Here is a 23,114-nt window from a genome sequence, read left to right as displayed (position 1 = left end):
TTCTGTCCTGTCTCCCTCTCTCTTTCCTCTCCTGATGTCCCATTTCAGGAGGCTCAGAATGTTTGCTGGGTATCAGTTTATCACAGTGTTCGATGGCCCTAAAGTGGTTTTAGGAATTACATTGTGTGAATGAAACACAATGGTACAGTTTGAAATCCCTTAGTCCATTGCAAAGATGCCAATTGGTAGGGTCACGACCTCAGAGAAGCCTCAATAAAGCCCTGCGTCCTGGGCATGACTCTAACCACACTCCCTAAAGTAAAACTGTCCCTCTTTGGCCATTTGTTATGTTGAGAGGTGTGTGAATGTTTTGGCAAAATATCCATACCCCTCCCCAAACAGCGCTGGGAGAAGGTATGCCCAGTCACTGGGGAGACAGCCAACCTACAAGTTTGTACACTGTATGAGATAACGTGGTGTATGTATCCTAATATTCACTTCTGTTTTTATCAAATAACTGAATATATTTTTGGCGATTGTGATGATTTTCTAAGCACCCGTTGACACTGAGGACAGGATCTGCAAGTTGGAAATTGAATGTACTTCGCAGCAACAGCTCGGGCTCTCAGATAGTTAAAATATTACCATTATGCTTTTGCTTCAAGCAACAAGAGCTTGCTGTATCTTTTAGAAGCCTATATATGGGTTATGCCCCCCCCCCTGCCCTTTTTAATTCTGCAGCCCCTCCGGACCCCTATTCTGCAGCTTGTACAAGAAGCTGTCCTCCCTGCTAATGAAGATGGATCGGTTCCTGATGTAAACAAGGAAGTTTTCACAGAGCCATGTTGTGATCTGGCCTCCACTTCTTTCCTTGGCTCTGCTTCATCTTAAAACAAAAACACAATCCTCTCCCCTTGGGGCTGTGGGAATGACGGATTTTTGAGCGCCCCAAAACTCTTCAAACACTTCAGCCGGTTGACTCTGTTACAATGCAATTTATTTTGTATTGTTGCAATCTAACTGTATTAGGTGCTGATTGCTCTTGAAAATTCACTCTGCCGGCGTAATATCAAGTTTATAACTCACAGCACAAAAAAATAACATTCTGCGAAAATAATTAACTCAGATCCATTGGCGAACCCCAAACGCTTGGACCTCCTACACAATGTGTCAAGGGGCACCATCGTCGTGTACAGATATGGTTTTGGATCCAAATAGCCGTGTCTTATTATTACGCCACCGCGCTTGTGCAAATTCAGAGCTCATTTATGTGTGGTTACATTATGGCGAAAATGGACACAATGTACTCATTTTGCACAAGAATAATATATATTTTCAAACACATTTGGGCTACTTCACCAGACCTCCAAGTTTATGAATTCATATTTATATATATGTGTCTGTTTTTTTCTGTATACCAAATATTTATTATTGGGGGGGATTGTTTCTTTTTGGCTTAATTGTTATCTTTTCAAATGTACATTCTTGCACTCTTGGTCTCCTCATTCCTGCAGCTAAAACTACTCTCCTTTTTTAAACGCTATCTTTGTCTTTACCCCTTCTAGCTTTCCTGTAACTCCTCAAGATCAAGACTAATTACCCCTTTTTACTATACCTGGCAAAAGTGCCATACGGTCAGGCAAGGTCATTAGATCGCTTTGTATCTGTATGCGTAAATGTATATCTGTTAACTATCGCATATTTAAATTGTATTGTGCAGCGCTGCAGAATAGGTTAGAGCTTAATAAATAAGGAATACGTATTAGTAATGATAACATACATATTACATGTCTGTAATAAATGACCAAATAAATGCCATCACTGGGCCCACTTGTGTATGAACATATTGGCCAACATTACACATGTAAATGTCCTCCAGCGTGTACAGCAGTGACGGGGTCTTTGCCTTATCTTAGGGCAGGATAGTTAGCGCACATTTCACATTTAGGGGCAATTAACTGAAGGTTGTATGAGTCCGCCATACACTTGTCATATGTCACTCATTCATACCACTAGTCAACTGAAAGCGTCATCAATATAGAGATTTGACTAGTGGACCCAGATTGCTATATAACATAAATGTGTCATTTGCACTTTTATGTGAATTGCTGTAAATGATGCTGATTTAAATTGAGAACTCCATGTATATATCGAGAAGGTTTACATTTTGAAAAGATCTCAAGTATAGATTATTTCTGACATGACCTTGGTATGCAAATACTTGTCATATCTATATGACAAGTGTGTGTGTATATGTATATGTATATATGTGTATATATATATATATATATATATATATATATACATATACACAGTATAACATTTCGTTTACATGACTTTTTTTTTACTTTTTATGACTTATATTTTTCTATAAAATTTGTTAATGATTTCTGAAATGTCATTCAGTGATCCATTGATTAAAAATACTTGGAATAGCTGCGCTCTTTCTTTATGGGACGGCAGTTCTAAGCAGGCATTGATAAACATTTACACCCGATACATTTTATACATCCTAGTCGTAAGCGACTGTCCAGTTGATCAGAAAATTAAGCTCATGTATTCAGATCTGCGGCTCAAAAATGAACAAATATACAGACATCAGTGCTGGTTTGATAAAAAAAATATATAGCGAGTAGATGACAACCATACTATTATATTTACAGAACTACATATGTTTTTCATATATCACAAAATTAATGTACGGAACACAAGTGAGTGTCGGTAAACATTACGTAGTGGTAAATATTACAATCAAATCACAAATAAAAGCTAAATCTAAAATCTCACATGATATATAATCAAATCGACGTATTTCTTTAGGAGATAAAGCCTCACAGCAATTGTTTGGAATTTATCTTTTTTATATTCAACCACTTCCTCTGGAAGAGCCGTCAGTGCATCAACTACTTAATTGTGACATAAAAGCGCATCACATATGCCCTTGCATGTGTCCGTATTTTATTATTGAATATGCCAGGACATTGAAGCTATATAGATATAGTTAGGGAGAGGGTCAGTCTGTTCATGCAAACACATAAATTACTCTTACAATTATTATATATTAGAGGTTTTATATTCTATAAACGGAGAAAGAACAAGTGCCTTTCTTATTTTGTTTTCTCTACTTAGACCATAAGCTCTCTGGAGCAGGGATAGCCACATCTATTGTATACAGAGTATCTTATTGCATTCTCTTGTTGGTAATATTATAGCCCTTTAAACCACTATATACATAGGTAGGTAATATATATATATATATATATATATATATATATGTATATATATATATATATATATATATATATACACACAGTCTCTATTTATTATTAATTTTTATCATCTGGACAATGAGTTATGCAGGCAGTCACTCTTTATTTTAATGTAAAATTATCAACAGGGGTATCCTGCGTCCAGAGACAGAAGAACATGTGACGCTCTACGGAGCGGGGCCAAGGCAAGCTGGTTGGATTTGGTTTTGGAAGTGTGCTGATACCTATTAATGTATCAGTCAGCCCTTCTCAATGGCAAGTCTCTTATCACCTCTGTGGACAGATAAAAATGTAAAATGGGAGCAGGACGCTCCAGGGGCTCTCAGCCGAAGGCGGAGGGATCAACGTCAATCACACTCTCCCAAGAATCTGACAAATTTGCGGCTCAGTATAAATAACGCCGTGCAGGTGTTTGGTTACATTGCCCTGACACCTCGTTATCGAGAGGGTTCGTTGCTGGAGAGTGGTGGAAACATGGCAGGAGACACCGAGCTACGGAGTGGTACAAAGATACCCCCTGTGCTCAGTAACATAAGAGAGGAGCAACGTTTCAAATAAAACTCATGGTGCCAGAACAGGACGGCACGTGGACATTAGATGAAGATCCTACTGTACGTTGAGCAGGTGCTAAGATTAACCGGCCTGGTAGAACATTCACCGTCCATTCATTTAAGAGAAACCATTACTGCAGTTTTTACTTGGGTAGCACCAATAGACTCTGTAGCTCTGTACAAAAAAAGCTCTATGTAAAAATCCAATTGCAAACTGTTTGAGGACTACAATTCACATCAGTTTTTGCTTATAATGTCCATAAACAGGCCCCAACTGGCCATGTGGCGATCCACTAGCAGGGCCAAATATTTATCTATACTGTCGGATCGGGTGGCCGCGCATATCCAGCCAGTGGCCAACACATACGTCATTTGGCAGCGGCTGACCATAAAGTGCCAGGGCTGCTTAGACATCCCCCATCCTACCCTGTCCAAGAACCTACTATATTCTTTTTTTATTTTTTATTTATATAAACCAATCGCTCTGGTTTTCAGATTACAGAATTCTTTGGTGTGTGTGTTCATTATTAGCATTTTTGCTGAACAGTTACCTGCCTTCATCCCCTAAGGGTTAAAAAGGCTGTATTTTGTGCGTTAATATACACAACGTGCATTCATGACACTGTCTTCTATCAGCGCTGCTGAAAATTTCAGGTCAAAGCTGAGAAGGTAAATCAGCCACAATAGTAGAACACCCTGGAGCTAAATTGTAGACCTTTGCCTGGGGGCAGAATCCAGTAGGTCAGAGCCCAGGCGTATGGCAAAGGGTCGGCGTTTTATCGCTAATGTTATATTAATTGGTTGCAGATGGTCTACCTCCTCTCCTCCCTTATGTTGTAGAGGTGCTTAACCCAATCGCTACCAATACTGTAAGTCGAGCTGTATTTATACTTTGGGTTCCACCGTGGCACAGTGCCCCGGATGCCCATATGTTTTGAGTAAAATCCAGAGCTCTTAAAAAAAGCTGTTATATTCTGTAAAAGAGCAAATTCGCTTCTTGGTCTTACAAAACAAGGAGATTTCCGGACCTATAATACAGTGACAAGTCAGAGAGATTTTTCTGAGATATCTGTTTTTCTAGAATTAAACTTGACTAAACTAGAAACACAGCATCACCCATCATTAGTCTTACGTTCGCAATACACATGCCTATCCCATGCATGTTTTAATTCCCTCGCTATATTAACCGCTACCATATCTGCCGGAAGTCTGTTCAACTTATCCACCAACTGCTCTGTGAAAAAAAATACGCTGCCAACTCACTCCACATTCCTGGCACAGGCTGCAATATACACAGCAACAGAAACCAACCCTAATAGAGAGCAAGTACCCCTGTGACGTTCAAAGAAGCCCGTAGACGAGGTAAATCTAGGCAGATTAAGGTGAAGTTGGTAGTTGGGAGATTTTGGGTCAAAAATTGAACATTTTAGCTGGCGGGGTTAATGAACATTTTTTGACAGCCTACTCTAACCCTAAGCTCTATGGAAGGGGAGACAGAAAGTACAGAAATATGAGACCCTTTTTTATAAATAAGACCAACGGGGGTTGATTTCACATCCTATCCAAGCTTTGACTAAATTGTTTATGGTGCAGAAAACAGCTTCTATTTTTTTATATTTTTTTAGCTCTAATGGTATTTAGCACTGGGGGTGACAGTTCTCTTGTGTATATTTTGGGCAGAATAACACATTTTAGGCCTTCTCCAGTATGGAAAAGGTTATTGTTTTTTTTCACCCTGCCCCCTTGACTTTCCTTTATAATATGGTGAGAATTTTACTCAGATCCATGTGTGTTCCATTAACTAGCGGAATACAAACGTGATACGCTGCCCACGTGTGCATCGGCTCTAATGTAGAACGCTTCCACATGGGAAGCCATTACTCAATAATAAAAAAAAAAAAAATAGAGCAATATTTTAAATAGGACGTTCTGGGAAAAGTTCTACGTATGGAACAATCGCCATGGCAGCTAGTGGAATGTACCTGCTAATTGTTCTAGTTTCCGTAATTGTTTTTCAATTCAGCTTAGGGATTCAGTTTTCTTTAAAGAACTGCCACATTTGGTGTAAAACCACAACTGAATCCCCAAAATACATCATACGGAGCCACCTACTCCGGTGAATTGAACACTTTACTAAATACAACATTGCAAACAAGATTCCAAGCACTAAAGCATTGACGAACGCCCAGAGCCTTTTTGTATCTGTGTCAAATTTTGTCTCATGAGATTTGCTGGGAACACTTCTGAAAGAGTTCCATGACATTACCCATCGTTGGTTGAAATACTATTATAGGATAAAGCTGTTAACTCAGCCCTTTTTAACATGTTATGGTACCATATGGGCAAAAGTATTGAGACACCTGATGATTACACTAACATGGGCTTTTATGGCATTGCAGTCTAAATACATAGACATTAATATGTAGTTGGTCCTCCTTTGTAGCTATAACAGCTTCCACTCTTGGAAGCATAGCATTGTCTAAAATGTCTTGGTATGCTGAAGGGGACCTTTGTAGGAACAGTTTGGTGAAGGCCCTTTTTTGTTCCAGCATGACTGTGCCCCAGCGCACAAAGCAAGCTCCATAAAGACATGGTTGGATGAGTTTGGTGTGGAAGAACTTGACCGGCCACACAGAGCCCTGACCTCAACCCTATCGAACAGCTTTGGGATGAATTGGAATGGAGATTGCAGGCCAAGAGTCTCATCCAACATCAGTGCCAACCTCACAAATACTCTACAGGATGAATGGGCAAAAATTACCACAGAGACCCTGCAAAAGCTTGTGGAAAGCCTTCTATAATTCATATGTTATTGATCACATTGGAAGCTGGTAATACCTTATGTAATATTAGTGATTTTACTGTCATGATTGGCAAATACTCTGTAGAACCATTCCACATTATTGATTCATAACCAAGAGACATACTGTATTATATATGGGTGTTAAATAGATTAGACACATATGTGTTTGTTGAAAAAGAGTGAATTAAAAGCAATTTGCCATGAGAGGAAAGTCATATAGATAAAACTGAATTAAGTGTGTATTATGAAGAGCCCACTCCAGCAAGTTGCTCCTGCAAGATGAGCTACATATTTAATAGGGAATTTAGTAGGGAAAGGCTTTTTCATTTCACCTCAACTCGCTACTCGGGAATAAACATCACTGATTATAATTTAGCTGTGTTTGTACTCTAGGATATTTTGGACTGGAGACCTGGCAATGTAAATCATAAAATGGACATCCTCCCATACATGTAGGTACACTTAAAACCAAGGGACTTATAATCAGAAGACCTTATAGAATCATATTATAATTTTATGAAAAAAATGAATTGACGTTAAAGAATTTTGTGGTTGACTTGCATGGAAAATTGGGAAAAAACATCAATCAAATTATCTCGCAACAATATTTTCTACAATTTGACACTCATGCTAAGTAGATCTGTGAACAAATGGGCAAACAATATCACCCTAAAAAGGTGCGCATGCAATTTTACAGAAACTGCATTTAATGAATATCTTGCATATCTCATTTTTTGCCTGCAGTATTAGGTTACATGACTACAATCGAATTCATAGGTTCATGATTTGTTGCCTTACATATAGTAACATAGTTGTTGAGACTAAAAGAAAGAAAGGTCCAATAAAATCAACAGTGCAGGCAGGACAAGATTTGTCTACATTCAAATTAAAGTCCACTGGGTTGCTGAGGTGTCACAGCAGCTCATGCTAAGAGATAATGCCCCAGTCCTGGGCACCTTGGTTTTTTTTTGTTGTACAGTCCCAATAACACTTAGTAGCATGTAAATGCATAAATCAGTCTAGTTATTGGCTGTGGGTGCCAATCTTAGCAAACGTCTTACAGTTAAACCCCATTTAGAGATGAAGTGACCAACAGAGAAGAAGACAGAGACCCTGTTTTACTTTGCTCTACAAAGCAATAGGACATGGCATAGCTCAACATTACGACAGAATAGACAGCGCCATATTACTCTGCATTGCTTGGTAAAACTGGCCTATTTTTAAACAAATTTTTAAAAACTTATATTATCTGTACACACTTAAATAAACTCTTTAAATAAGGAAATACAAAATGTACAAATTTACAAGAACCGGTATTACACAACTACTATCTGCACCCACACTCTGAAACCACCATGCCCTCGTATTTGTACTTGTAGGTCATCACTCCTGCATCCATGTAGAGGATAGATATGGGATCCAGTTTGGTGGCAACACAACAGGCTTTGGATGCCTTTTGGGCGTTCTTCATGTGAACCAGTGTTTGCACTATGGCGTGTTTGGTTGGTGTGACATGCTCTGTCAGTGGGTAAGAGCACACTCCACGACACTCATAAGCCTCGTAGCCGGTGGGCGCTATGATCCAGGAATCCCATCCGATTTCTTTGAAGTCGATGTAGAGTGAAGTCTTTTTACAGTAATTGCCCTTTGCGTTTCTCCTGGTTCGGGAGCTGGCATCATAAATAATGTTGGATCTCATTTGCAGCAAGGATTCCTCACTGGGCATGTTATTTGCTTCACCAAATTCTGTGCTGTCCTGAGTCAGCAGCTGCTCATGGCTAATCATATCATTCAGTTCCTCTTTCTCTTCTTTCCTCTCGCTACTTTGGTCATCTGAAAAAACAACCAGCAAGGGTTCATGCTTGGTTTCTGGTTTAACATCTATGTCTAGTTTGTCTTCTCCACCATCTTCTAGATCAATATCTGGATTCTGTATGTGGACTTCCAGTCTGTGAGTTGTAAATTCTGATCTACCCCAGCGCCGCACAGCCTCTGTGATATCAAACATCTCCCAGTCACTGCTGGTTTTGTAGACCAACCTGGAAGCCAATTCCACCGCCTTTCGTGTTCCCTCTCCCTCACTGTGTATTTCGTAAACAGTGACTTTCCTGCCCGCTCCTTTGTACATTACATTGCCTCTTGGAACTAACATGTAGAGCTTAAGTTCCGCCATGACTAATAACTCGTGGTGAGGTATTGAAACATTGTAGAGCAGCTGAAACTTCCTCACACCCAAGGCATCATTGTAGGGCACTGAGTAATCTAGAAAACACATAGAACATTGAGTTAGAAAACAAGACAAGGCTTTTGGGCAATACACATATGTTTGTTGTCATGAAAGTCTCCCAACCTTTTGCTGCAAAGTCTATTTAATTATGGATCTATAGGATGGTCCTCACCATGGCCCTGAGATTAGCTTTCAAGAGGGCCCCTTGTTGAGTTCTGGGAAAATGGCCATGGTACCCATTGAGCAACCTAGTTATGGAGCTACATGAAGACATGTTAAAATGAAGGCACTGTTAAAAGAAAATTGCAACAGAATAGATCTATAAATGTATACAGTCAAGCATGTGATTGAAAATGAATAAGTAAATGATTGACGATACAGATAAAGCAAGTCATGGCTGTCAACTGCATGCGTTACTTGATATTCTTAACGTGTTGTTTATCATCATGGTGCCCACAGGCAGCTAACATGTTACAACTATTGCCTTGTATCTTAAGCTCCCTAACTTTATGCTTTAAACACATCCTTGTAGTTGCTAAGAGCAGGTACCCTGAAATAGCCCCGCTGAACACTGCAGTTCTGTACAGTGAAGAGGTCTGCTTAGTGTATATCCACACTATTCCTAAGTTGGTCCCGTGCTGTTAGCACCTTTCATGCCTGGGAACTTGTGTTCAGAACATTCGCACACTTGTTTGAAGTGGAGGGATGTATGCATTTAGAACATATGGTGAAAAGGCTTCATCTAAGCATCTAAAAGATTGGATGAGTACCATTTATCATACAATGCACCAGACGCTATAACAAGCAACATACTTTGAGATTTTTGGGCATAAGTCTTTATCTTATAGGTATTACTCATGTGAACCTGCTGTCCTCGTTTTATATTAGAATGCATTTTTAGAATCTTCCATTTTACTCAGATATGATATATAGATGCATTCTTTTTCTGTCTTTTTACAACCAAGAGCCAATTCTAAGAGATTTTTAAGTATCTTAATACCCATTCTCTCTCACGTTGTGATTGATGCCTAGTTTTCACAGTCTCTGATTGTGGACCGTAAGCATTTTAGGGTGGTGGATCCATTCAGTGATTAGGTCCCTGGTGAAAGACCCTGCCAAACTAAAACGCTGACTTTTAATGGATATTTAACAAATGTTGTTTTAACCTTTTTCAGTGCTCGGCACAGATGTGTTTTTGTGCCTACAATATGCACTGAAAAGCAATAATGGTATATTTCTTCTCCATGACATCCCGCTTGAGGTCGAATTACACAGAGAATCGTAGAGATTAAAGAAACATTCCAGCAAGGGGTTCTGGGTAATGCTATTCTATTACTCTATACCAATTCTGTACAATTATTTCATTTAGTCTCATTTCGGCATCAGTGTTGCAAGTGAACATTAAATTACATAAATATGACCTGTTTGTGAGGAAAAGGCAAGACTATTTTGACATTATGGGATCAACTTGCCAAGAAATATTAAAGTGCGGCCCTGATACAGGAACTTAGTTTGCTCGGAAATTGGAGGGTACAAAGCTTACAGGAAATCTGAGGAAGTATTACACTCATAAGTGCAGAGATTTATTGACTAGATTTCCACCAGGGTTAGGCGAACCTAAAAATATGAGAGAAATGAAATGCATCAGGCATGAGTTACAATAAAATAAAGAAGTACAGATCATGCACAAGGCCCAGCCAGTGTGTATATGTGTGTATATATATATATACTGTGTATATATATATACTGTGTATATATATATACTGTGTATATATATATATATATATATATATATACTGTATATATAATATTTAAATGCTTAAAGGCTTGGATCTTGTGTAGCAGGGATAAATACCCCCATATGTGATAAGTGATTAGGAGGGCCATCAAACTGGTATCTTGCCTAAAGCCCCATGAAGTGTCAATCAATTTAATTGTTTTGGAGATATTTGCATAAAAGGTTCACCGAATAGAAGCTTACATCCATGTGTCCGAGCGGCAGGCCCAGCGTTATCTAATCATTCTGACGTTTCCCATCTGATGTTTTCTCTCTTCTCCCTAACCACCATTACAAAGACTGTGTCCACCATCAGTAACTTACCAATAGGATAAGATGAGTTATTAAGAAGAAGTAATCATGTAGACATAGTTGAGAGGGTAGTTCCCATTATGAGAAGACAGGATTTTTAAATTATATATCTATATATATATATATATATATATATATATATATATATATATATATAGTGCTCACCAAAGTTGTCAAGTTGTCAATACTGAACGTTGCTCTACTAGTCTACATGCAGTTGATAGAACCCAATATGGTAGATCTGGGAAGTAAACCTTCTGAGAAGTAAAAAGAGAACGCTGATGAGGGTTTAATTATAAGCAGACTTGAGGCTGGAGGGAGAGGGGCCTTGAGTAGTAATTGTTTGCTTATTCACAATTTCAGGTTCTTACTGGTAGAGATTGAGTTGATGCTGATTGAAATGTTCCGATGCCCCTGTTGTTAATGCATTTATAATTTGTTTATATTACAATTACAAAATATGTAGGTGTTTAATGTAAACTGAATGTTAATGGGAAAAAACCCCTAGATATCCAACAAAGCAATGTAGCAATCGTCACTGCTCATTCCTATATAGAAACATCACATTTGACGACAAATAAGAACCTTTCAGCTCATATAGTTTGCTCATAATTCCTACTGTACACATATATGTTTACATTCCCTCCGGGTTTATTCACTGATTGAACTACGGGTTATGAAAGCTCACGTTGGCCCTGCATACGGTACGCTCAACCTGTGAGATTAACCACATTAACCAGACTTCATGGTGTCAGGACCTATAGCATCTGTAATGGATAAGGTTTATTACGAGAGCTCATTATAGAGCAGAAAGCCTTGGTTTTAAATTGAGTTAAGCCACTGTGCCATGGGGCTGTGCATTGACTCAGACTTTTATTAATATTTGGTTTAGATAGAGAGATCAGTGCATATAGTTTAAAAGGGCTGCTAACTAGAGATGGTTGGTCTGCTTCAAACCACCAAGGCAAACGTGAGAAAAATGCAGGAAGAGGTTATAGGGTTGGGTAGGAGAAGATATTAGCAAATTAACTTAGTTCGGTGATGGTGATGTCAGTGGCAAGAGTTTCTATATAGACAGTAATCAAGAAACCATAAAGAAGATACCCTGGTGTAGTTCGTACCAGGAATATTAGAAACAAGGTGCTTATATGGAAGAAATTGAAGCTTTTGGGTTTAATAGGAGCACGCATTTATCGAGGTAAGTAAAGCTTCCCATGTCAACATATGTTGCCTCTGTTCAGTTCAGTCAGAGAGCACAAGAGCGTTAGGTGTTAGTATTATTAAAACCACAAAAACGTATATTTGGTTACTATACTGAAATTCAGTAAAAGGGTAAAAGGTGACAGATTTGCAGTAAAATAAAATTAATTTAAAAAAATCGACCTACTTTGGAATCTACAATGGTTAAATATATTGCACACCTGTTCATTAACCATTAATACTCCTTAAAAGTAACATTTGAAGTAGAGAAGGTGAAGAGTATATTGGTATAATATTTTCAGTTAGAAGCAAAGCTCAGGGAAGTCTACCTACTGACTTTGCAAACAGCCCAAGAGAGACGTTATTGTGTAGGGTGGCAGAAAACCGCCATCCGCTGTTAACCACATTCTAAACTCCTGGGGATCGAAGGGAGGACAGAGAGCCTTAAACTGACTGTAAATTCCATTATTTTTTTAGGTACAGCAGTGTTTGTTGGCCCTTGTTGTTTCCTAGGTGACAGGTCCACTTTAAGGTTACGCAATCCAATGGGTTGTTCATATCTCTGACACTCCAGCAATTGAAGGCACTGATAACTAATTCTGCTTTTAGGAAAAGGACAAATCTATATTGCTAAATCAAAGTGTATTTTTAAGAAACCATGCTTATTGTAAAATACACTCCCTATAGTTATTTGAAAATCTGGGTCAGCCAGCCTATTACGTTTCATTTACCCCAGGGTAAGTGACTATAACATGCCTTTTATTTCTCGTTTATGGATTTACTAGATATATAAATGCAAATGCAGAGCCCCAACTTACACCCTACCAAAGACACTAGTAAATCATTTAGCTTTTTAAAACATAGCTATGTATTATCTAACATGGTTTGTGCAGACAATCCAGGGTCAAAAGTGATTTCTCTGATCAGTGCTTTGTCAGTGCTGATATTGCTAAAAAGTGAATACCCATGGCGGTATGTGGGTATTGAAATGCATCCGAATATTATTAATGTGCGTCATAGTACATGCAAAGGGTTGTAATAAAATGGTCCTCAAACCAGTGGAATATGTTGTTGGTAGGGAACTAATCTTCAGTTGATGACCTTGGAACCTTAGCTCTTCGCCTACAGTATTTAGTATTCCATTAGGTTAAAATGAGCTCAGGTATAATGGAATCTGATGTCTATGATCAGATTCCAAGTTGATAATCCGATTATTGCCATTCAGATGATTAATAACGGATGCATCCTTTATGTGATAGAATGAAACCTTCATAATAACTAATTATTCTTTTGTTCTATTGCGTCAGAACATGAATGTGAAAAGTTTCAGCGCTGAAGTACACATTGAGTTACAATCAAATGAAAAGCCAACTGGAGAGTCTAATACCTGAACATATTTGATAACACTTACACAGACTCTACATACTGGGGTACTTTTGTGACAGACACAGGTCCCAACGCAATTCTTGTCAAAGCAACTATTTGCATAACAAGAATTCAAACATTTTTGTATAATAGCAATACTGATCTCAATCAAGAGCATTTTCAAAACAAGTGCATGTAAATGTAAAGAATAGGAAGTGTCCTTCTAATTACTTTTCATTAAACGTTACCCTGCAAGTACAAAAGTATCCTTAAATCGCAGATGTTTGAGTAGAATGGACAGCCTCTGTTTCCAGTCAATATTTCAGCCAGCAGCAAGACCCATATGCCAGTTCTTTTTAAATGAAGCCATCATTAATACAACGATCCTCAGACTCCAACAGAATGTTCTGTTACTCTTGTAAAGAACTCATTGGGAATACGGGATTATGCCTGTAGTCTGGCCCATACCTCTTTCCCAAAATCAAATGAAATCTGGATCAATGGAATGAAAAAAATGTGGCAGAATTACACAGTCCAGATCTGATGGGAATAAGTCTTGGAACATGAACACTTAAACATCAAAGTATCCTGCGCTCAATGTGTTGCGTCTTCACAGAGTGTGTGACTTTCAGGTAACCAAAAATCAAGATGCATCCATGGAAGACTCCCAGATAAAATGATCAAGGTTGACGCATTAAAAGTGATGACATGCACAGGGGATACAAATTAAGCCTAGGGATCAAATGGTGTCAAATGAGTTTGTGCGTGTAGTATTCTCTAACACACACCACTAGTCTTACACAATTCATTTAATATATAAAGGGTCGGTCGTTGAGGCAAATTTGAGCCAAAAGCATAATTACTGTAATGAGATTTCGTGGGTGAAAACACAACAGCATGGTGACCATGTAAAAGATTTATCGGCTGTACTTTTTCAAAATGTATAGCCCACTGGGAGCTAGGGAAGTTTAAAGATAATTGAACACAGACGTTTCGCCTGTATGCTGTACATGCACTGATTTATCCTGGGGGAAAGCCAGTTTGGCCGTGTTATACACCCTTTGTGTTCTAAGTGTTTTCAGAACCGGGACTAACATGTTTATGCCTATTTAAAAAGCAGAACATAAATTACAAGACAAAAAAAAAATAGGAAGCCGAAAAGCTGTGCCGCCTTTAAATGTAGACTAATTTGACCCACCCACTTTGTCACTTCATTCACTAGTGATAAAATCCACCGCATCATTCACGAGCGTTGTTTAACCACCTCTGCCGGGAAGATGTACCATTCCTTTAACACTCTTTTTGTGATCCTGCATCTTACAAATTATAATATAAACACCTCTAGGTAATTCACATGACTCGATATGATGATTATTGAGATGAAGATATGACGATATACATTTTAAATGGAAAACCAAATCAGACAGTGGACCCCCAATTGGATCAAAAACATATATATATATATATATATATATATATATATATATATATTATTTTTTTTTTTTACAAATCCTGCTAAACATATGGTGGACACGAACAGAAATGCCGGTTTCTCTGTATAGGAAACAAGTCATTTAATCTGTTCGGTGTTTAACAAATTCTTGGGAATTTGTTGTTTGAAGCTCATGCATGAATGTTGATTTTGTTGATTTTGCAACCGTCTCGTTGCCCTTTGAACCACACTAAGAAATTTAGATGAAGCCTTTCCCACAACAATATCTTATTTTTATATGAGTTTGGAGAGAGATGAATAGATATCAGAGATGAGAAGCAGCTGGGGCTATTGTATAAAGTCAGTGATGGTTTTAAGGTTTCTGTTTTGTGAGCAAATAAATTCTGAGATGTTTGGAAGGTTGTAGAGACACATAGTCATCTTTCTTGTTAATGTTCTGGAGAAACAGGAAATGCAGAGTTAATCTGAAATGATAAAAGCCAACTGATTGTAACCCTTTCTCTACAGTTTGTTTGAAGGTGGATATTTTTACTTATTTGTAGTTCGATGGACCCATGTGAATCATGTGGAAATTAATTTAGAAGGTGTGTGGGCTGGTCTCAAGCCAACAACTTCATTTTGTTTAAAAAAAATATTTAGGAAGATAGTTTTCTTGTCTAATACATTTTTAGTTGGGTCATGACTCCATTATATCTAATGTGAGAAGATAAATAAACTGAATAAGAAATGGAATAGAATAAGAAAAGAAGGAAGGATATAAATAGATAAAATATGAGAATGAGGGTTATAAGAATTGAGGTTTTGGTGGTCTGCACGCTATGATCGTGGTACCATGATATAGCTAATTGGAATTGTTTATATAAATTAAATTACATGGATCAAAGTTATAACCTTGAAATTCTTTCTACAGATCATTATCAATTTCACATTGATGAAGGGCCTACAATTCAATAATTTGACAAAGGAGAACCTACCGATATTATAAGAAACATTTTTTCAGACATTCAATTCGAGGTTACGGAATCTGAGATTATCAGATATTATCAGATATTGTCTACATTCTTAGTCTTACCATGACTGTCAGTTACATCTGCACATAAAAAATTACTAATTCATTTTGTGAAACTATCAAGTTAGGGTCTCCTACAAATATTTATGATATGTCTGTCCCCAAATCTCTTACCTTCATTTCTAAAGCTGCGTACGATATTAGCTGAGGGCATGGTGGTTCTGTCCTTTGCAAACTTGTTGTAGAGTTCCAGCATGTATTCTGGAGGCTCCACCTTGACAGGTGCCTGAATTGGGATCCCAGATAGGTTGAGAGTTTTCAGTAAGTCATCTTTCATCGTTTCCAGCAAGGAGTTGAAATCAAACCCATCCTGTTCCGTGAGGACTTCATCATATAAAGGCAAGTCTTCTTCCAAGCCCATGATGGGACTGGCCGAAATAAATTGCACCAATAAACTTAAGGCCACATAAACCCGCAGAGAGATGGGATCCATGGTCAGAAATCACTCTTGTTCTGATTAATCTCAGCTGCCAGCGGTGTCCGGTGTTCTGTTTTATTCTCTTGAGAGGACACTGCTTTTGTCATCTGCAGTTGACAAGTTAGGAAACACTCGTCTGCAACTTGTGACCATTCTCTCTCTCACATTCAAAGATCTTGCTCCCTCTTTCTCCCTCCCTCTCTTCTCTCTCTAAAAAGCCAGGTTTCACTAATTTGATAACATGTCCCTACAGCATCCCTGCTCCTCTTATCTCCTACTTTAGAAGTGTCTCCCCAGATTTTACTGCTATCTCAGAATCCCACTTCTCCTAATGAGCATTTTGTAAACATTTCCATATTCTGACACTGCTTGCGAGATAGGCCAATTTTTCTCTCCGCTTAAAGAAAAAAAAAAAGTTTGCCCTTATTCTGCAGCTAAACTCCACTGTTGTGGGCTGCCAAACTTTCCCTCTGAGAAGTTTTATGTGATTTTTGCTAACATGCAAGAAGCGTATATAAGCTCCATGTGAATAAATAGATTTCTGGATGTTCCAAGGTAAATTTACATCGCTGCAAGATGCTGGTTTTCTGCAAGAGAAAATATGTTAAAACTGATAGAAACTTCCTATTGAGAAGGATGGAAAACTGAACTGTTACTTTTTTCCCCCTTCTCCTTCACAGTAATATTATGGAGGTCATAACCCTTTTCGAGGCTACATGGGCCTGCAAGTAATTTTCAGTAAATGAGACTTTTTATATGATGGATTCTCTGCAAATGAGGTTTTCTTTATGTGACTGAATGTGTTCCCCGGAGAGAATAACAATTCCCTTAGTGGGTGAGACTCCTTTAAAACACTGTATGTCACTTTCCTCGTAATGAGGTTCTACGCCTATGAAGACGGCTTCTGTAAACACTAACATCTGCCGTAAACAGCGAGGTAGCTTGCATTAAACATAGTAGTTTATTCTTTAATCAGATTGTCGTAATTCACCCTTAATCTGCCCCATAATGTTAAAGATAAACTCTCAACTAAACCTTTACGGTGAATATAAATTGTTTCATATAATGAAGTATACCTTTAATGAAGTGTACTTGGTGAAGCATATGCTTAACTAGTGAGTGGAGACCTGAAGCAAACATATTATGAATGGGAGTGTGGCTCCCGTGGGACTCTTCCTGTGACCTGTGCTTGACACTCTTGCACCTCTGTAACCTTCTATAACCTTGTGTGGTTATCTTCTGTCTTGCCATGTTTTCCGTCCCAAAACCATGATCTGACACTCCTCCTCTGTCCTTGTCAACAGCAAACAATGTAAAACACAGTTACGGCACATGGTAGCACCCATTATATGCTTGCCAAGACAGTCATGTGGTCTATATACGATATATATATATATATTTATATATACACACACACATTTTTTTCTTTTAATATGGTGCACATATGCTTTGTATGTATTACGTTTATTGCATGCAAACTGGTTTAGCAGCACAGTGTGTGGAAAGTTAACTTTTTTTCAAATATTCCCAAGAGGTGATCATTTTTAGTTATGTTTGCTACTCAATAATGATACAGTCTCTCAGTAAAATAATAATCTGTTTTCTTGTTTTAGGGAGCTTTCTAACGTTCTCTAGTACCTGTCAACTTAAGCAAATGAAGTTGCTGTGGTAGCAGACGTCTCGCAGGAGGGCCTTCTTATGGCTGAAAGATGACATTTCTGCTGTCTTGGTAGTATATAACTAAACACAACATGCATTATATACATGCTGGGATTGAATGATAAAAAAATACATGATCAATGCCGCACTTCAGAAAATATGAAGCAGAGCTTTTGCCTTAAAACTGGATGGGGAGTAAATTTTGCTTTTTATTCCAAGAGATGTGACAATAACATTAGCCGTGGTGTGGTTTCACCATCGTCACAAAACTGTGAAGATACCATCATGCCGAAATACATAAGGATATTTTGTAGAAACTTAACATCATACCCAAAACTTGCTCGTAATTTGAAACGCCTGGCTAGATGTCTGTAATTATTTTCCTTAATACCCTCAGATAGCGGCGACATTCCTGGAAAAGCTTAGAATGTTCATTATGGGTAAAACAGGCACAGAGCTCCCTTTAAAGCGTTAATAAGACAGCACCGTCCAAAATTCTTCTAGAAGGTTGGCACATGCTGTCTGATGCCCAGAGATCTCTGCCAACCCTTATCTCCTTCCTCACTGACAGCGCCACTTGTCTGCTTATTAATACATCTGCGCCACAGATAGGCGGCCTTGACGTTTCCGTAAAACATAATCTGTTTTTCCAGAGGCTTGACCTATAATCTACGGGGGGACTTGTGTCGTGTTGCGCGCTTTGCACCCAAGTTCACACGGACAAGTTTTGACAGCACGATGGAGGCTAGGAGGCAAGTGTCATTAAGTACGAAATAAAATTGTCTGCTATAGCCAAATCCCTGTTAGAAGGACAGTTATTTTGGAACACAGTAATGTATACAGTGGCGTCAAACAAGTTATGTATTATATTGTGTTATATAGTTTGATGTTTATGTGATTCAAAGCGATCTTACATATTGGTGAGGCAAGGTGGTAACAAGAGGTTACTTCTTGTAACTTCTTGCTTCTGGTGTTTAATTGTTATTCTGTTACTGATTTGATGAAGACTAAGAGAAAGCTTACACACCGGCCATTTTAAATTAACATCTGCAGATGTTCACAACACAAGTACACAGAATTCACAACAAGTAGAACTTTCCACCTGTCCAGGGTTTTTGAACCGTAGATGGGGCCTGACTGCTTCTGCGTGTGTCGTGCGTGTGTTCTGTATCATTGTGACTCATGTAACTGTGATGAAAACTAAATAAAAATATTTAAACATAAAACAATGTATGTACTGCATTTTATTCGGAAATAAGTAAGGATGATCTTGACCTAAAGATAGACCTCACCCTTAAAGTGGGATGCATTTGGAAATAAAATCTGATTTAGATTAACTCTGGTAAAGTTCCGCTTGTAGGCTGTTCGTCAGGTTTATGATTGATATATTTAGGGGAAAGGGTGAGGCTCATCTTCGGGCCAATATGACATTTCCATTCAAAAAGTTGAAGATGGACGCTTGTTTCTGGGAATGGGTAGATGTTTGGGGCAAAACCATTTTGGATTTTTAAAGTGTCTTTGTGCCTTAACTGTACTTTTTTTTTCAAGTAAAATTGCGAAGTTTCAGTTGTGAATTGTGAATTGTCAGTTTTAATAAACAATGTTTGAAACCATTTTCTCAATCTCACAGACAGGGAACTGCAAGGGCTTCACATAAAGATAACTATAACAAAGCACACTATTTTAAATGATGCTCTATTTCACATCTCACTTAATGCTAACAGTGGAATCTCACTGGACTTCCCCTTTAAGATTCTAAAACCATTCATAAATTAGTTTTTGGAGCAGCTCTATGTCATGGACATATACAGTATTTACAGTATTTGCTGGTATTACTGTGGCACAGTCTATTGTCTCTGGGTTGGTGGAGACTGGCTGTGTCCACGCTTTGTCGTGTCTGTGCTCTACTCCACCGCTTACCTTCCTATTAAAGACTAGTGCCAGCACTGGTTTCGTTCTCTCCCACCTTTCGCATGGAGCATCAAGGAATCACTAAATGACCATACCTATAAAGTTCATAGGCACGAGAGTTAGGCACATGTTCTAATTACACCAATACCTTCCGGGTGATTCTTTGCACCTTGATAGAGTTGGCGTTTTCTTCTCAAACATCAGTTTCTGCATCAATCCCTGCATATAACGTTTCCTATTACTTCCCTTCATTAGAAGGCAAATCCCTCTGTCTTTCTTTTTGATGTCTGTCTTTTCTAGGTGTTTATACATACAAGTCAGGGCCAGTCTAGGGAGAACGAGGTGGCCATTGTGGCCGATGGCTTGATATGACAGGCTGCTCGTAACATGTTAATGCTCACCTAGCGTGTGGGCAGGCATATTCAGCCCACTTGAGCACCTGCCGAAGCAGCAGATCGGTGTGTATGAAATAATGCTGGCCAGTGGACCACCGGTGCCAGTCTGGGTCTGAATAAGGTGGCTTATATGATTACATAAATACCCATCAAACAGAGTTATGATTAATGAGCCACTACAAAGTGTAAGTATTATATTTTGGGATATATTGTATTATTTATTAATTTATTATGTTTTTATAGTTGCGGGATTGTGTTAGAATAGAAGCATACAGTACCCCTTCCGCTAGACATGCACAAGAGCTACTCTGCAGCAGCTAGTGAGCTACCAGTAGCTGGCAGGCGACCTATTGGAGGCCCTTATATAATGCACTTATATACAAGATTTGCATTCTTAATACTAAATATTCCTTTATGACCTTTTCACTCTATCTTTAAGGGCAATCATTTTTTTTAAAAATGCACTTTTTAATGCATGCGTTGATTTGGTTATAAAAGAGTTAAACACAGAGAGCTCCACATTAACTCTTATTTTTTTTCCTTTTAAACTTCACTCCAAAGGGAGGTGGATTTGCCGTTGACAGAGAGGGGGTGGAGGTGAAGGGGGGCCTTAGGGAATACACATCACATTACATTTTCTCATTGGTTTTGCCAAAACTGTTTAATTTTATTCATGTGTTTCGGATGCAAAGTCAGCATGAAACCTCAGCTCGGAGCTCTAATATTCAGCAAGACAGGCTTGATCTGTGGGTTTCCTATCCCCTGGTCAAGTGCCTGGGTTCTTAGGAACTTCACAATTCTTTTTTTAATTTTTATTTTTCCTGTCTGTAACTAGTGAAATGTTTTGTATATTGGGTTGATGGTGTGATATTCTACTTTAACTCCGCACAGGAAACCTTTTCCCACTCTTGGACTGACGTTTCCAACTGGTATTCTCGAGCGGCCGTTTTTTAAGAATATGCGTGCTTGACAACATCTTGGGTGTTTCAGGACTGAATCTCTGTTGAGGTACAAATGTTTTGTTGAGGATGCTGGTTGGCATCTATACATTGATTGTATAAAGGCCTGCTGCTGACTCTTATGCTGGGTTCTTTTGTAGCTTATTCATTTCTATTTGTCAATGCGTATGGAGGTGGTTATTTCTAGGAAATTATATTATGGCCTAGTCATACAGCCAAGGGTAGACTTGGCCAATGGGCATTTGCCCCCTGGTCCAAGCATACCCCTAGCCATACCACCATTGATCAGTTTCTCAGTGAGAGATTGACTGATAAGAGGTGAGCGTGACCACCGGCAAAGTCCTCTCTGTCTATGTGTAGGCTATGTGACTGTGTCAATATGAGTAAGTGTGAATGTCTGCGTATATATTTCAGTGTATGTATAAATGAGTGTGCATGTATGTATTAGTGCATAAAATAATGTAAGCAAATGTAAAAAAAAATATTTATATGACATTAGTATATTGATAGATTCAAATTTATTAATAGATTCAAATTTGAAACTGGCATAAAGATGTATTTGCGCGTGTGAACATGTGACTTCCCTAAATGTATTGGTGCAAATCTAGTCAATGAACCCTTGGTCTTTGCTATCATTCTGTAGGTTTGCCATCATTCAACAAAACCTGCAACACACACAAGTCCATATTTTCAGTGCATATAATGGATTTGCAGCATTATTTATCATTAAGGTTATAGACCCCTGGAAATGGTTAGTTTCTACCCTGTACATATATCTACCATATGTACTGGAATAAAGTTGTATATGTGTGTACATTTGTGTATACATCTGAGTAAATAAACAAAGTGTAAAGAAAGTAATGAACAGGCTCATAGGCCAGGATGATACCCAAAGGGCCACAGTCTGGTGATTGCCCCCCAGGCAGGTGGCTACCAGCACTCTATGTATACCGGAACCTTAGTATGGAGCAGAGGAATGTGAAGCATGTGGTTCTTCCCCATTTATTACATGGTCCTCTGGCATGTTCATGAGTTCAAGATAAATTCTACATTGGTGATTTCTGCTCTCTCCGCTTCATGTATTAAGAAGGTATGTTTAGTCTTTTGTTGGCTAAAAATCCAATCAGGTTTGTTTTGAGATGATGATCACTACTCTACTTAACGTTCATGAGCATTAGGCTGCATAATGCAAGACAGCGGAACATAATCTCAAGTAAAGACACCAACATAACATTTTGGATACATGAAATAAGAATACTAGATTCAAAGATAAAATATGTGAGATGTAATTCTTGTGTCCAAGCACTATTAAATCAGGGTTACAAATTTTGATTGGGTTTATGGTTTTGAAGTCACCTCAACTAACTTCTCTACAATCAGTGAAGTTCTAAGACAAGGGTTGGAAGCGGAAGAATAGCTTGGTTTAGGCGAATTAAAGAAAGGAGGTTGTTGTAGCTGCGTTAGTCACTGTAGCTGTGGGGTCGCTCAACCCGCTCAACCCTGCATACTTCAGATGGGGTTTAACACGGATATGTAACTAAAATACAACAATTATCCATGTTTTACAAAAAAGTAGATGGGTAAGTTGTACATCCTGCAGTATAATTATATGATTCAATGGTAGATGGGTTACAAATTCCATATTGTTCTGTCATTGGGTTGTGGAGCCTCATGTGATTTGTAGTTCACCAACATATACACATTACAGATTCTGGAGAGCATGTTATTCATGTTTATTTTTTATGACATGTTTCATAGGCTTAGACACATCATGTGAGTAGTTGATGGAATTATAAATTTAAACAT

The 23,114-nt window shown here is 38.3% G+C and overlaps 1 protein-coding gene across 1 annotated transcript; it reads right to left on the bottom strand.

Annotated features, from left to right (window-relative positions):
- Positions 1–7,247: 7,247 nt before the first annotated feature.
- BMP10 (bone morphogenetic protein 10) lies at positions 7,248–16,403 on the bottom strand. Its single transcript, XM_053464273.1, has 2 exons — positions 16,081–16,403; positions 7,248–8,825 (listed from the first exon to the last, which is right to left on the bottom strand). Exons 1-2 carry the CDS (start codon positions 16,397–16,399, stop codon positions 7,891–7,893), a joined length of 1,254 nt encoding a protein of 417 aa, XP_053320248.1. The 5' UTR covers positions 16,400–16,403; the 3' UTR covers positions 7,248–7,890.
- Positions 16,404–23,114: the final 6,711 nt, after the last annotated feature.

Source organism: Spea bombifrons, chromosome 4, assembly GCF_027358695.1.
Source record: "Spea bombifrons isolate aSpeBom1 chromosome 4, aSpeBom1.2.pri, whole genome shotgun sequence".
Classification (NCBI taxonomy): Eukaryota; Metazoa; Chordata; class Amphibia; order Anura; family Pelobatidae; genus Spea; species Spea bombifrons.
The sequence above is the reverse complement of the archived record's forward strand: the minus strand, read 5'-3'. Positions and strand labels throughout refer to the sequence as shown.